This window comes from Camellia sinensis, chromosome 12, assembly GCF_055761805.1.
Source record: "Camellia sinensis isolate YWXY chromosome 12, ASM5576180v1, whole genome shotgun sequence".
Lineage (NCBI taxonomy): Eukaryota > Viridiplantae > Streptophyta > Magnoliopsida > Ericales > Theaceae > Camellia > Camellia sinensis.
The window spans coordinates 47,617,072-47,634,194 of NC_138972.1; the positions used below are offsets into that span (position 1 = coordinate 47,617,072).

The following is a 17,123-nucleotide window of genomic DNA, read 5'->3' on the forward strand; positions in this document are numbered from 1 at the left end:
AGGGAGAAAGATAACTGAAAAATGGTGAGAGACCGCATGTGTATGGATCTTCCCCTCTCAAAACCGTGTGTCTGTCTGTCTATCCTGTGTGCCGTGTGATCTCCACGGGTGTGTGTAGTGTGATAGCAGTGGCTGGGTTTGCCGTATGTGCATGTGTAGTGTGTGGGTGATGAGTGGTGTGTTGAGTGTGTGTGTTAGCCGTGTGTGGTGTGTTTCAGTGAGGTGCCGTGTGTGTATGCCGTGTGTGAATGGTGTGTGTGTGCATGGGTGGTGTGTGGGTGAGTGTGTGAGCTGCTGGGTGTATGGCAGTGATGGGTGTGTGTGTGCCGTGAGTGTGTATCAGTGAAGCTCAGTGTGTTTGTGGTGAAGCATGGATACATATGTGAGTGTGCTGTGTGTGTGTGCCGTGTGTGAGCAGATCAATCCCGTGGGTGTGTGCATGGGAGGTGTATGGGTGCCGTGAGTGAGAGAGAGGTGTGTGTTGTCTGTGTGTATCAATGTGTTGTGTGTGCTGTGTGTGAGCAGATCAATCCCGTGGGTGTGTGCATGGGAGGTGTATGGGTGCCGTGAGTGAGAGAGAGGTGTGTGTTGTCTGTGTGTATCAATGTGTTGTGTGTGCTGTGTGTGTATCAGTGTGTGAGAGAGGTCTGCCTGTGTCTGTGTGTGCCGTGCATGGTGTGTGATGGCAGCGGTGGATGGGTGTGTTGAGTGATGTTGTGCATGTGTGACCTAGGTGTCTGTGGTCTCTCTCTGCTGTGTAGTGTCTCCCCCCTGTTTTTATATCCCAACACCCCCTAAAACTCCATTGATAGTTGCCATGTGAAGAGAGATAGAACTCAATTTTCTATCCTCTTCCGACCCAAGCCCCCGGGAAAGGGAGAGAGAGAGCCAAAAATTCATGTATGTTTCTCCCCTCAAAATGCTGTCCCTCTCCCCCTCCGTCCTTTCTCTTGCTCCTTTTCTTTTTATCATCACCTACCAGCTCCTTTAACAATCATTCTCTACCCACTCTCACCTGCTCTCTTTTCTTTTCTTTTTTTTTATATCACCCACTCCCTCTTTTTCTTATCACCCACGAGACCACCCACTATCTCTTAAAATAATTTATCATTTTTCCCACCCAAAACCTCATCACAATGTCCACTCTGTTCCCCTTTGAATCCAACAAAAACAAAATCCTTTTCCATCCTAAAACCCATTATCCTCATCTGACCCTCTCTTTTTCTTTTCTTTATTTTCTTTTTCATTTTTTATTTTTTGTTTGTTTTTTTTATTATTTTATATAAAAAAACACCTAAAAATGTGTACACACACATAAAATTAGATAAAAATTATAAAATACTACAAATTGATAAAATATTAGTGATATAAAATAATTTGACCAAAATGGCTGAGGTTTGGGATTAAAGCTTCAATTTGATTTTTCAGCTGAGAAATTCATAGAATGACATATTCTAATTTTTATCAGCGGGTGGTCAAAAGAAAGTGCCCAAGTCTTAGGGCCGGTCAAAATGGGGTGTCTACAGATATAAATGGATATTCAAGAGAAAAATGAAAGCAGATGGTTCAATTGACAAGTATAAAGCAAGACTTGTTGTTAAAGGTTACAGACAAAAGAAAGGTATGGACTATTTTGACACATATTCCCCTGTGACAAGAATAACATCCATTCGCATGCTTATTTCTATAGCAGCGTTGTTTAATTTAGAAATACATCAAATGGATGTTAAGACAACTTTCTTAAACGGTGATCTACATGAAGAGATCTATATGGAACAACCCGAAGGGTTTGTAGTATCAGGGCAAGAAAAGAAAGTTTGTCGACTTGTAAAATCCCTTTATGGATTAAAACAAGCACCTAAGCAATGGCATGAAAAATCTGATCATGCAATGCTTACTAATGGGTTTAAGATAAACGAATGTGACAAATGCGTCTATGTTAAAAACATTGACCAAGGATATGTCATAGTTTGTCTTTATATGGATGACATGCTTATCATTGGAAGCAGTCAAAACATGATCAAATCAACTAAGCAGATGCTTAACAAAAGATTTGATATGAAAGATATGGGGTTCGCAGATGTTATATTAGGAATAAAAATTACTAAAACATCTGACAGATATGCATTATCTCAATCTCATTATATTGAGAAAATTCCTGATAAATTTGTCAAGGATGATTTGAATTTAGCTAGAACACCTGTAGACATCAGTCTTTATTTATCAAAAAATAAAGGTGATGCAGTGTCTCAGTTAAAATACTCCCAAATCATTGGAAGCCTAATGTACCTAATGAATTGTACTCGTCCTGATATAGCTTATGCTATCAGTAAATTGAGTAGGTACACTAGTAACCCTGGAGAAGGCCATTGGAAAGCGATCATTCGGGTTCTTAGATATCTAAGATTTACTCGTGATCATGGTTTGAACTTTACTCGATATCTAGCAGTACTCGAAGGTTATTGTGATGCCAATTGGATATCGGATACTAAAGATTTAAAGTCCACTAGTGGATATGTGTTTACTCTAGGAGGCGCTGCTGTTTCTTGGAAATCCACAAAACAAACTTGCATCGCACGATCCACAATGGAATCTGAGTTCATTGCTTTAGACAAAGCAGGTGAAGAAGCAGAATGGCCTCGTCACTTCTTAGAAGACATTCCAATATGGCCAAAACCTGTGCCAGCTATTTGCATTCATTGTGATAGTCAATCTGCAATAGGTAGGGCACAGAATCATATGTATAATGGTAAATCACGACATATTCGTCGTCGACATAATACCGTAAGGCAATTGTTGTCAAACGGAATAATCTCAATAGATTATATAAAATCTAAAGAGAATATTGCGGATCCGTTAACAAAAGGTTTGACAAAAGAGCTAGTGTATAGTTCATCGAAGGGGATGGGATTAAAGCTTATTACATAAGAGTCGTCATAATGGTAACCCTACTTATATGACTGGAGATCCCAAGAACTAAGTTCAAAGGGACAACTAAGTTATATATGGCTCACCAGAAATCACCAAGGAATTAAAAATTCCCTACCCATTCCTATGGTGAGAGTGATATCTGCAACATATGTTATCTGCAGGGGTATAAGGATAAGCTTTGCTTTTAATGATTACTTATAACTTGATTAAAGTATAAAATCAAGACGAGTATAAGGAGATACTCACAATAAGAATTACCTATATGAGTGTTGAACTGGGGCCGGTTCTATGAGAATGAAAAGGCTAAATTCTCTAGAAACACTTATGAAAACCAGGCGCGTTCAAGGCCAAAATGAACACAACAGTGAGAACCACGATGTGTTAGAAGATATTTTGTGTGAAATCTATTGTCTTGGCTTACACAAACGGCTGAACAATTCAAGGCATCGCATCCATTGGTTAGCCAGTAAGTCCGATAGGTTATCATTAGGGAAGGTTCAAGGCCGAAAACTACCTATCCTGATGCAAGATATTTTCGACTTATACTCTTTTGTAAAAGTCTGCATATTGTTGCATTTCTGTTGTCATCAAATTCCATTCATGTGGGGGATTGTTGGAAATGATAGAAAAATTCTGGGTAAAACCAGAATTTTTTCTCAAGTTTGGTCTATTTTTTAGATGGGCCCCGAGCATCGATTTACTCGGGTCAAAGTGGTAACGCGTTCTATGCCACGTTGTGATTCACGTGGTATATTTGGTTGCTCAAAACCATTACCGAGTGAATGGGAAATTGAAGCCAAAGTGTGCTCCATGGAAATGAAGTTATGGTGGAAATTCCTTAAAGTTGTAAATTGACTTGTCCCACATTGATTTGGTGGGAAGTTTTGAACGGGTTTATAAGGCTTAGGGTGAGATACTTGGGGTGTGCCCCAAGGGGTATCCAAGTGTTTTAGAGGGAGAGGTTATAGGCAAAATGGGCTAGACCCATTGAACCCAAAAATCACCACACACGCGCGCGCGCGCCGTCGCCGCCGTCCGTCCGGTCGGGCGACCTGGGCTTGGGCGCGAGTGCGTGGTGTGTGGCTGGGTTGGGCTTCTAATTTTTTTGGGCCAAAAACATTTGAATTTAATTTTATTTTTTATTAAAATAAAATCCATAATTCAAATTAAACTGGTTTGGATTTATTGTTCATCCAAAAAGGGCCCTTCCCGTTTTCAAACAGAATTAAATTGTTTTGGATTTATTGCTCATCCAAACAGAGCCCTTCCCGTTTTTATCTGTTTGAATAATTAATCCAACAGATTCAAATCTGTTTAAATTTGAATCTAACAGGTTTCATACCTGTTCAATTCAAAACCAAAAGCCACCTTTACATCTATAAATAGGCTAGCCCCCCATTTGGATTTTACTCCAATTTTCGTACTCCATCCTCTGCTTAAATCTTTGCATTTTGCTGCATTTTATTTCTGAAAGAAAGAGTGTAAACACTTTGTGTGTTCGACGAACGATTAAATTGTAGTGCTGCTTTTATTCGTTGATAAGATCATTTTATCCTGGGAGATAGACGTCCCAATCCTGATAGCACCGTGGAGAGGACGAATCTGTCTTAAGGACACAGTGTTAAACACTGGACTTGATCAGAAAAGTTATTCAAATAAATTAACCAAGTAAGTTGTTTAATTTTATTTTGTTTTTATTTGTTTATTTAATCAGATTTTATTTTTGTTTTTGTAACAAAATAAAATCTGTGATTTTATTTATTTATTTTTATTTCGAGTTTGATTTTTGTAATCAAACAAATTCTCTCCTTTTCTTTATTTCTTTATATTCATGTTGTTGTTTTGTATACAACAGAATTTAATCTTTTTAAATACAGTGAAGATTGTCCTACAGAAACTCATGAAATTGAGTTGTGATTTTGACACTAAAAACTCATGAAATTGAATTGTGTGGTGTGGTGTTAACATTCACTCTTTCACTAGTGTCGATACCACAACTCAATTTCACAAGTTTTCAGTGATGACACTAGTGTGTAAACTCATGAAATTGAGCTGTGGTGTTAACACCCCAACTCAATTTTCATGCTTAGTTTTCTCTTACGTGGGAGAGTGTGAGAAGTAGAGCTGAGTAAGGAATTCGTAAAATTCGTAATCCGATCAAGTTCAGTTCAATCCAATAGGTTTGGATTGGTTTTTTGAATCCGTAGTTCGGTTCCGGATTGAAAAATTAAAAATTCGTAGTCCACGGATTGGTTTCGGATTGAACCCCACGGTTCCGGATTGGAACCAATCCGGACCGTATACAAATAGTCTATATTTTTATTATACATCCTTCCTCATAGTATCTTCTCTTATTCCATATAAAACTTAAACACAAACCTAAACCCGCATAATATCTTCTTTTATTACTTTTGTATGTTAGTTTTTAATTTTAATTTATAATGGTCTAAATACTTATGGTTGTTTAAATTCTAAAACAGCATGTTGCTATTATAGAAAGACATGTTGCTATTGTGGAACTAATATAGCGCTATGCTTATGTTTTTATGAAATTAAAGTGTTATATATATATATTTTTGTTATTTAATTATGTGAATCCATGGTCCTAAACCGATCCAATCCGTGTTTAAATGGATTGGTTCGGATTGGTTCCATGATTTAAACGGATTAGATTGGTTCCAATTTTTCAGGAACTATAAATAACGGATTGGTCTTGATTTTATCTCAATCCGATCCAATCCGGACCATGCTCACCCTTAGTGAGAGGGATGCGCCTAAATTGGGAAAAAAGAAACAGGGGAGGAGAAGAGACGCTCGGAGGGGGTTAGATTTTTATTTCACTTGCTCTCACAGATTGGAGTAAAACAGAGTTGTTGGAGAATAAACCGTTGTGATGAAAGATGAGTAATTGGGATTTATCCTGAGCTATTTTTATAGATTTCTTTTATTTTTATTTTTTTGCCTCAAATTTTTTTTTTTTTTTGGTGTGATTTAAAATTTTGAAAATTGTAATTGAAGTGGCAAGATTATTGTGCCAAAAAAGTTGATTAGTGGTCGAAAAAATAATGTTTGAAAAAACTGAATGCGAAGGGAGATATAATTGTATCAAAAAATGATATCTGTACATTTGAGCAAGATTGTTAAAATTTAACATTTTAGTACTGTAGTAATGCCAAAATTTGGCAGATGCTCTGATTGGTGAAAAATATCACAATTTAAAAAACTCACTACTCGACAGAATGAGCTATGGAACGCACCAATTTTTGAGTCAGGCCTGGCCTGATCAGGTCAACAAGTTAGGAAGGGGCTTATGACGAGCCAAAATCGGGCCAGATGGGACTGCAAAATCCCAACCCCAAGCCTAGGCTTGGGGCTCTTGGGCTAGGTCGGGCTTGGGCGGATCAGTGAGCCATTTTTACATCTGTAGGGTTTGGCATTAGTTTAAAACAAGGTACATTTTAAAATATCTTTCAATGATTTTTTATAAACATTGTGTCAAATTTTTATTTTTCACTACTGTGTACAAGGATCTACAAATTCAAAAGAAAGAAAAAAAAGAAAAAAGAAAAAAGAAATCCAAAAAAACTTAATTAAAGGAAAAAAAAGAATAAAAAAGAACCAATGTGGCCTTTAGTGGATTTTTTATTCATTCATTAATCTGTCTAGTTGAGTATCTAAAAGTATAATTTTTTTTGAACAATTCATTTTTTTTTTACTAAAATTAAAAAAAAAATTTAATTAAAAAAACTACTAAAAAAAGTCAATTCCATATAATGGTGCGTTTTGGACTAGGGAGTGTTGTCTGCCCATGGAACCCACAATGGGTCTCCTTTAGATGATCTCTTAATTTTGTAGGGTCTTTCATGTGTATTATCCATAAAATAAAATAAAAAATTGATCTGATAATCATAGTGTATTTAATTTATTACATTTGTTTCTAAAAAAATGAATGACAACTATATTTTTTTAAAATAGATCATTTATTTTTTTTAGTGACAAACGTGATAATTTGAACCCACTATAATTATCGGATCGATTTAATATTTTTTGGGGTGATACACACGAATAGCAAAACAAAACAAACTGTTCAAATAATCAAAATGGGACTTGTGATTGGTTTTACGGATCCAAACAATATCCTCCTGTCCAAATCTAGATCGGAGGCGATCCAACCCCCAAAACAATGAAAAACCTTTGAGTAATTTTTGTTGACATCTTTTTTAGTATTTAGTGATTTTTATTTTTTAATTTTTTCAAAAAAGCTTTCAACTTTTTAGTCATACGAGAGAAGATTCTAAAATTGAAAAAAAAAATTAAAATAAATATACAAAAGAAGTTGATAATAATAATAATTTATTTTTTTTTTTAACTTTTAGCAAACTTTTTCTTTGAAAAATTATTTAATTTTTTTTACGGATATTTTTTTACTAGAAATTAAAAAAAAAAATGGCACTAATTAGAAAATTTTACTAAAGAAAAGGACGATGGCTGAGCTGAGCAAGCCCTCATAACAAAACAATCAATTCAAAGGCTAGCACTAAAAATGCGTTCACTGCTCGAGAACTAGGCCTAAGCAAGAAATAACAACCAAAGCTAGAAGACAATGTCTATTATAACACAGAAGACTTACAGTTTGATTTTTTGGACTTGATAGACATGTTATTCTCTCTAGTAAGTTTAAGATTTGCAATTCTCTTAAGTAGTTTCTTCTTGATTTCTGCTCTTCCAAACAGATTTGTCCAGCCCATCTTGCCATATTGATTGGTGGAAAAGTATAAGGGTCAAGTTCACATATCACAGTTTAAAAAGTAACAATTTTTCTGCTAAATCCGCATTAGACATCGAGAACCATATATGCATATATTTTAGGAGAAATTGCAATTAGATGAGACAGTAATAGAATAATTGAATTATAGATGATTTTTTCTTTTATTTCTACTCTGGCACGCAAGAAAGATTTGCATCATTCACAAGAAAGGACTTGCACCATATACACAAAAAACTTGTTTCACCAGGAAAATGAAATTATTTTTCTACTATTCCACTAAAAATTTGGGATGAATTACCCTTTGCACTCCTGCGCTTTACACTAAATTTTACTTTAATTCTTATACATGAAATCATGATAGTTAACTCCTTATACTTTGGATCAAATCTCACTTTAGTCCTTACACATGAAATTTTGATAGTCAACTCGCTGTACTTTTGGTTAAATCTAACTTTGGCCTCTACACAAGGGTCAATATGTGTCCATTCTGTTACTTCATTGTTTAAATCTTTAACAGAATCCAGTCATTGGATAAAAATGTAATTATGAAATGAGAGTAAGATAGGAAAATCATTTCAATCTCCCATCAATACACACTTTGTCCTAAAATTTAAATCAAATTATGATTATATTAGGCTAAAACAAAATGCAGATTATAAATGATTAAGAGAAGAACTAGGGTTTTGCATAAATTAAAATCACGAAATTTTGTTTTCCACTGTAATACAATCTTCTATCTATTCTTTGTTTTTTCTCTTCGATTTCTCTATTGTTTTTTTTTTTAAATTTTATTGATATTTCTCTATTCCTTTTTTTGATTTCAAAAGTTCTATTTTTTTGCCTCTTCGTCCTAATTTTTATCATATATATATATATATATATATTATATAACTCTCACATGTTTATCAATTAGGACAAAGTATGTATTGCTAGGAGATATAGATAATTTTCCTTACCCTCATGTCGTAGTTTCATTGTCACATGATTGGATTCTGTTAAAGACTTAAATAATGGAGTAATAGAATTGGGATATTGACACTTGTGTAGGGACCAATGTGTGATTTGATCAAAAGTATAAGAGATTGATTGTCATAATTTCATGTATATAGATCAAAGTGAGATTTAACTAAAAGTGCAGGGAGTTGACTGTCATGATTTAATGTGTAGAGATCAAAATGAGATTTGATATAAAATATAGAAGTACAAAGTGTAATTTACCCAAAAATTTGAAATGCAATTTTCTCTATATTTAAAAATTGAAGAAAAAGATTCTAATTTAAGAGGCACACTTGTCAAAAATTTGGAAGAGCAACATAGGCGGATTCTTAGCAAATCAACTCAGTTGCTTGCTTCCTCTCTGTTTGGTTTCAATTTCAAAATTAGTTTTAAATATATATATATATATATATTTAAATAGAACTTAATATGAAAAAAATAAACATCAGAAAAATAATTTTAAAATTTATTTTTTATTTTTTATTTTTCAAAAAGTTTTCAAAAAATAGTTATAAAAATCAAACCAAATTCCTTTTTGGAAAATGCAATTACTAAAGACTATAGGCTAATGCTTGAGGTTTTTAACAATGACTAACCAAACCATGTGATACTTAATATTATTCTCATAATCAATAAATCAATCAAGAAAAAGCAAGCATAACAAGTAAACAAAATTTAAACAATGTATATAGTATGAATCCAAAACTACAGGCAGCTAAATTTGGATACCAATATATATATATATATATATATGCAAGAAAACAAATCTGAGCACAAAGAACAAATAGAATGCAAGCCAAATTGTCATACATGTGGAATCAAGATAAATATTGTCTAAGTTATCAAGGTGTTTCCTATGTCAATGACAAATCGATAGCGGATGTCTCCTTTGGCAAGTCGCTTCATGGCTGTGTTTATGTAGTCCATTGGAATAACTTCAACATCTGCAACAATATTATGCTTTCCTGCAAAATCTATCATTTCTTGTGTCTCCTTCAACCCTCCTGAATTGCTTCCTGCTATAAGCTTCCTTCCTGCAATTCAAAATCAAGTTGATTTCATTAATTACTAAATAATCATTTTTAACAAATCATGATTTATTCAACTGAAAAAAAATGACTAACTTGCAACAACAATTCTTCCAAGTAATTATATTTTGCTGAGTAATGAAAAATGGAACAAATTGGAATGTGCTTTTTGAACTTACCAACAAGCAAAGGAAAAATTGGCAAATCAACTGGTTTCTCTAAATCTGTGGCACCTAAAAGTATTAGCTTCCCATTACATTTCAAAAGACCAATCAAAGGATTTAGAGGATGAGGTGCTGAGACAGTATCAAGAATGCCATCCATTGTGTTCATGGCAGCCTACAACACAACATGTAAAGTAAACAACAATTAAAATATTTTCACTTTTAGGTAAAATTAAGCTAAATGAAGTTGAAAAGTAAAAATGAATATTTTCTTTTTAAATAAATCCATTGAAGACAAAAAAATAATAATAATAAAGGCTAGACAACAGACTTAAAGACTTTTTCTTTTGTCTTTAATTAACTTTTTGTTTTGAATTTTTTTTCAAAATTCTTAGATCATTTTCGAACTTGAAAACTAAAAGCTTTTGACCAAATTTAAATTTTTTTTTTTTTTTAACTATTACCAACATAATTTTTTCTATATATAATAACAAAGCACAGCACAAGTACTTACCTGCATTTCCATTGTGTCACTACTAACTAGAAAAGAGTCAGCACCAAGTCGCCCAATGGCTTCCTCTTTCTTGTTAGGAGAAGTACTAATCACAGTCACCTTCATCCCAAAAGCCTTGGCAAACTTGACAGCCAAGTGACCAAGTCCACCTAGCCCAACCACTCCCAAATGCTTCCCTGCCTCGCTCAATCCAAAGTATTTCATGGGACTATACACTGTAATACCACCACAGAGTAATGGTGCACCGCCGTCCGGTGACAAACTGTCTGGGAATCGGATGGCAAAGTGCTCGTTAACAACCACTATGTCAGAAAAGCCGCCATAGTTTTTCTCTTCCTCTGCTCCTTCAAAGAAGGTGAAAGTGTAAGTGGCTTTTGTGCAATAGTTTTCGAGGTTGTCCTGGCAACTGGTGCATGCACCACAGGAGCCAATTATGCCCCCCACTGCTGCTTTATCTCCGACCTTGAATTTGATTACTTTGGTTCCTACTTGGGTCACCACACCAACCATCTCATGCCTGCAGGTACACCCACAACTAGTCGGTACTCATAAAAAACAGTATGTACACGGATATGGCACTACAAGATAATTTATTTTTACTAGCATTTTGAACTATAGCTGTCATGAAAACTGCTGCTATAAATTGGATATTATGAGGGTTGTTGACCGTGGTTAAAAATAAAATTTTTAGTCGCATTTGTTATTTTTGGGCTGCTGCGATATAATTTTTTCTAGTTGCGGTTTACACTCTGCCGCTACAATAAGTCAAACAAAACTAAAGCCTGCCAAAATATTCTGATTTTGCACTCATAATGGATAGAAAATTGACAATTATTTTGAAATTCTTAAAATGATTATTCTTCTCTTTCTGTTATTTCCTCTTTCTCTATCACTCATTCCTCCAATCCACATCAGTGACCATGACTATCTACACTATGGCTGCCATGGTTAAAAGAATAAAAAAGAAGAAAAGAATGATATTTTAAATGTTATATAATGTGTAATTTTATATGCAACTCATATGTTAATTTTTTATTCATTTATGTAATGATCTTTCACACAAGGTTCACATCAAGACAAGTTGAAAATTTAATGTGACAAAGTGTTGCTTTTTTTAGTTGATGGGCCAAGTGATATTAGCCCCATTTGGTAGCACTTAAAAGTAGCCTAAAATTGCTTTTAGCTTAAATTAAGTTATTTTGGTGTGTTTGGTAAAATTTAAAGGGATAAATTATAGCTTTTATTAAGCTATTTTCAGCTTAAATTTCTAAGCACCTCAGGGGGTGCTTCTTGAATCAGCTTATACGGGAAGCTGAAATATTAGGTGTAAAATGACTTAAATGCCCTTCTTAATTGATGTTAATTAGAAGTGTGCCATGTATATAAATCATTTCTCACTCATTTTTCCTCTCTGACAAAACGAGAGGCGATTTCCGGCGAGCATAGGCGATTTCCGACAAGCATTCCGGCGACCGAGCTCTGTCTCTTCTCTGTCTCTGTCTCTGTCTCTGTCTCTGTCTCTGTCTCTGTCTCTGTCTCTATCTCTGTCTCTCTCTCTCTCCGGTGTCCATCGCGATCGACAGCGTGAACCCTAGCTGTGTCTTCCTTTTCATGATTGACGTTGGTGGCGCAATTTGAACCATCGTGATCTGTCTTCCTCTTGTTTGCGATCGCCACCGGCTCTGTCTTCCTCTTCGCGATTTGAACCTAGCTTTGTCTTCCTCTTCATGATCAACATCGTAACCCTAACTCTCTCTCCTTCTTTGCGATCGACACCGGCGGTCAATCTGGCTCTGGCTCTCTCTACGGCTCTGGCTCTCTCTCTCTCTGTTGGTCAATCTGAAACCCTAGTGCCTGTTTGTCCCGCCGGAGCTAGGGTTTTCATTTTTTTTTTTCGTTCGAGGTTTTCAGTTTTATTATTTAATAATAAAAAATAATAATTAATGAATAAAAAATAATAATTGATGCGAATTAATAATTTTAATTGACACTAATTAATTTATAATGAAAAAATGAAAAACAAATTATACTAATTGATACCATTAATAATTTTACTATTAATTGATGCTTATTAAACCATTAATTGCCACTAATTAATTTATAATGAAAAAATGAAAAAAATTTATAGTAATTGATCCTATTAATAATTTTACTATTAATTGATACTTATTAAATCATTAATTGCCACCAATTAATTTATAATGAATAAATGAAAAAAAATTTATACTAATTGATCCTATTAATAATTTTACTATTAATTGATGCTTATTAAACCATTAATTGCCACTAATTAATTTATAATGAAAAAATGAAAAAAAATTTATAGTAATTGATCCTATTAATAATTTTACTATTAATTGATACTTATTAAATCATTAATTGCCACCAATTAATTTATAATGAAAAAATGAAAAAAAAATTATACTAATTGATCCTATTAATAATTTTACTATTAATTGATGCTTATTAAACCATTAATTGCCACTAATTAATTTATAATGAAAAAATGAAAAAAAATTATAGTAATTGATCCTATTAATAATTTTACTATTAATTGATACTTATTAAATCATTAATTGCCACCAATTAATTTATAATGAAAAAATGAAAAAAAAATTATACTAATTGATCCTATTAATAATTTTACTATTAATTGATGCTTATTAAACCATTAATTGCCACTAATTAATTTATAGTGATTATATGAAAAAAATTTATAGTAATTGATCCTATTAATAAGTTTACTATTAATTGATGCTTGTTAAACCATTAATTGCCACTAATTAATTTATAATGAAAATATGAAAAAAATTTATACTAATTGATCATATTAATAATTTTACTATTAATTGCCACTAATTAATTTATAATGAAAAAAAATTATACTTTTTATAATTAAAAAAATTACTTTTCAGAATTAATATTTACTAAAAATGAAATATTACTAAAAATAATTAAAATGAATAATAAATAATATGAAAAATAATAATAATAATAATAATTGATGGACAAATTGATACTAATTTTAATAATCGATGAACAAATTAATAATAATAATAATTAATAATTGATACTAATTTTAATAATTGATGAGCAATTGATATTTTTATACTAAAATCACAATTAATAATAATAATAATAAAGAAAAGAAATACAGAGAATATGTAATGAAATCACAACATTAATATAAATTAGAACATAAATATTAATTTTAATGAATTAATAAATTTTTAAAAAAAGGTGAAAAAGAAAAGAAAAGAAAATAAAATGAAAAAGAAAAAGAAAAAAATGTATTATAAATGAAATCACAAATTTTATATCTTATAAGGGCAAAAATGACAATTATACAGAAAAAAGTTATTTTACAGCTTATTTACCAAACACTACTCTGCTGCTTAAATCCATAATCCTACAGCTGCACCAAACACGTTACCAGCTTATCTACCAAACGTTGCTCAAAAAAAAAAAAAAAAATCTACCAAACGGGGCCATTGAGTGATAGTGAAGGAGTGAAGTATAATTTACCCATTTTGAATATGTAGAATTACTAGAATCAAAATAACATAAAAAAGATTGAGTTCTATGACAACAAACGAGAGTTAAGATTCAGTGTGTATTAACTAAATTAAGAGCATACTACTTACCCGGGAATCATAGGGTAGGAAGAAATTCCAAACTCATTTGTGGTCATGTGCAAATCAGAATGACAAATCCCACAGTAGAGGATCTTCATTGTAATGTCATTGTCTCCATTTGCCCTAAAATGAAAACAATATTATATATATATATACACACACTATAAGATGTCAATTATTGATATAATGCATCATGATGTATTCCAAAATGTGTGACAATAATATAGAACATTGGTTTGTGGATGGCTCAATAGGCATCAGTGGCCCAAGTTAGCTCAATTGGCAGTAGTAGCTGGTGTACAAGTTTCTTTCTGTCATTGATCTGGATTTATCTGCATTATTCTGGTGTAGTGGCAGCATTCTTCATGTCTGAATAGCTACTGTGATCTGTGTGTTGCACTGGTCTGAATGGTGACTTCTCCAACTTCCCCAGGTTTTGCTGTCAAATAGGATCAGTAGATGGGTACCTTGTTTTGGCTGGTGTTGTATGAATAGGTTGGTGGTCTGAATTTCTTGGTCAGAATTGGCTGCCGCTGTTCTGTGACCTGATTCTGGTGCTGGTCTGTAGGTGGTGATTGAGAGGAACATATTAGAATGGACTCTTCTTTTTGGTTTGCTAATGCACTAATACTTGGTGTGATGCTGCTAAGCTATTGGTGGTTGTTCTGCTGCTATTGCGGCTGCAGAGTGGCAGTTGTTGCTGCTGATTTGTTTCTACTACGAAGGCCTGTTTCATGAATCTGTCGCTTAGAATCATATGTTGCAATATTGGATAGATGATGCCAACCCCAATCATCTGCTGGTCTGCTGCTGATAGCTAGGTGGTAATTATAGATGAATTGGTCTGCTCTGCCCTGCTGGAATTCTTTTGGGGGTTGCATGGTGAATTGGGGGTTGAGTTTTTGGGGTCTTTATTTTATTTCTGGGCATGGTCTCTCACCATCCCTTTGTGGTTGAGCTCGCAGATGATTGGGCTTTCTTCTCGGTGCCAACCTAGTTGGGATTGGGTTGTTAGCTTTGATGCGCTTCTGCTCTTCCACCTCTTTATTGATGTTCAACTCATATGTATGTGAATGTTTTTGTCATCAATAAAGTTCTCTTTTGCTGATCAAAAAAAAAAAAAAAAAAAATATATATATATATATATATATAGAACATTGCTTGGCTACTTAGCCTATGTTTATATATTAAAGCAAGTACTCTCAGAGCATATGCCTAATTTGCTGTTTTGTTCAAACGGAAGTCCAGGACGCACAGTTGAACACCATTTTGAGAAGTTAAAAAAATATTTTAAAAAATAATTTAACTTTTTATGCTGCTTATAACAAGGTTTTAAATATTAGTAGAAACATAATATACTTGCCGCTACATATGAGTTCATAATTGATTTATAACTCAATTTTACAACTAATACAATTAGTTCACAACCAACATAATAGTTGGTTTGAGTGCTAGCAGACTCTTTTTCACTAAATTTAGGTATTGTTTGGGATGACCTAAATAAGTGTATTTTTTGTTTTTTTACGAAAAGATATGCAGGAAAGTAGAGAGGTGATGTGATGGAAAAAAGATATAAAGATACAAAGATGGATTATTTAAGACTTCCCAAACTTAGCCTTACTTTTGTAAATTTTGGATATTGTTTGCGTATGTTTCATTTTCATATTCAAAAGTGAACCCTACACTACAGTTCACTACACTAGATTCCTATCCATATGAGTAAAACCAAATTATAACCCGGTCAAAGGTTGACTAATCTACTTTTAATTGTCTTCCCAACAATAATATTTCTAAAAAGTTGGGTTTAACGTCTTGCGCGCAACAGATTTTGGAAATGATTAATATTTCAATAATAATTTTAGAAATATTAATTAATGTACCAACTAATACACTAATTAGATATAATATTAAGTGAGACCTATATTAAATAATGGAATCGACAGTGTCTTGTGTTTTAATTAGAGTGTCAATTTATACGTTAATTAAGTTCCTAACATTATTGTATTTTAAATTTATGTCAAATATTCAAATTTAAAGTACATTTTAGAATCCATACCTTCTTGTAAAATGGAAAGGAGAAAGTATCCCAGAGGAATCTAGAGCTGCCCATCCAATTGCTTTCTGAGTTTGTTCTTGTTCGTATGTTCCTGTCATCACCTTTGTCACGAAGAGAGAGAGAGATTGGACTTGATCTTTTTTTTTGGTAGATTCAAATAGAGACAATTGGGTTATTTATAGGAGTTGAAACGTAACGGGAGGTCCGAATCAAATACTGCACATTTTGCTGTGATATGTATTACAAAAGTTATACATTTTGATGGGATACTTTTCTTTTTATTCTTTCTCAACCTTTTTGGTTGAGTTGAGTCATTAAGAGGGTGCTACCTCTTCCCCAAGTAATAAACTCTTAATTTTCTTTTCGAACACATAACATATATTGGCAATTGATTTTTCAACTTGATTGACTTTTCTTTTTTCCATTTTGACTGGCTTTATATTGGTAATAAGTAAATGTCAAATAGTATTCAGAGACAGTAATGATATATAAATAAAAACTAAAAAAAATTATACAAAATTTTTATACATAATGGGGTGGCTCAATATATGCCATTCATTTTGAAACAAAACACCCACAAAAATAATAAAAGTTGCACTTGATCTTGAAAATGATATGATAAATGGGGTGGTAATGTGGTAAATTTAATTTTTAGTATGTGCAATGTTTGCTTTTGATTATATTATTCTACTCACATAAATTATGAGTAATTTTTACACCATATTTTGAGCAATATATTTGATGAGTGCAATGTTTGTTGAGATTGAGTCAAATGATGTTTCGGAAAGATATTTGAGTTATATTTCACTTTGTGGTTGAAATTGTGTTTATATTGACTAAATTTTTTCACACTCTAAATTTTGAATACCATCTAGTAGGGATGATCACAGATTGGGTTGGGTTGGGTTGGGTTGGGTGGTATCCCATCTGTCATCCGTTCAAAATTAGATAGATTGAAAAAAATCAATCTGTATTCGTCCACCGGTTTGGCGGATGCAGATTGAGTGGGCCATGCAGATTGGTGGACGGAT

The 17,123-nt window shown here is 33.0% G+C and overlaps 1 protein-coding gene and 1 long non-coding RNA gene across 2 annotated transcripts; one reads left to right on the plus strand and one right to left on the minus strand.

Annotated features, from left to right (window-relative positions):
* Positions 1–380: 380 nt before the first annotated feature.
* LOC145804484 (uncharacterized) lies at positions 381–736 on the plus strand. Its single transcript, XR_014346278.1, has 2 exons — positions 381–446; positions 554–736. It is a non-coding gene; the product is annotated as an uncharacterized LOC145804484 (long non-coding RNA).
* An 8,679-nt stretch (positions 737–9,415) lies between these two features.
* Positions 9,416–16,343, minus strand: LOC114319617 (putative mannitol dehydrogenase). The gene is made up of 5 exons (XM_082898469.1): positions 16,093–16,343; positions 14,046–14,159; positions 10,402–10,918; positions 9,903–10,062; positions 9,416–9,729 (listed from the first exon to the last, which is right to left on the minus strand). The coding sequence occupies exons 1-5, from the start codon at positions 16,188–16,190 to the stop codon at positions 9,530–9,532; spliced, it is 1,089 nt and encodes a 362-aa protein (XP_082754595.1). The 5' UTR covers positions 16,191–16,343; the 3' UTR covers positions 9,416–9,529.
* Positions 16,344–17,123: the final 780 nt, after the last annotated feature.

Bases quoted from the DNA above. Each gene is read 5' to 3' on its own strand.
- LOC114319617 (XM_082898469.1), bottom strand. From the start codon at position 16,190: ATGACAGGAACATACGAACAAGAACAAACTCAGAAAGCAATTGGATGG. The intron at 10,919-14,045 runs GTAAGTAGTATG...GTGTACCTGCAG, and splicing joins TCCTACCCTATGATTCCCGG to GCATGAGATGGTTGGTGTGG. The intron at 10,063-10,401 runs GTAAGTACTTGT...GTTGTGTTGTAG, and splicing joins GTGACACAATGGAAATGCAG to GCTGCCATGAACACAATGGA.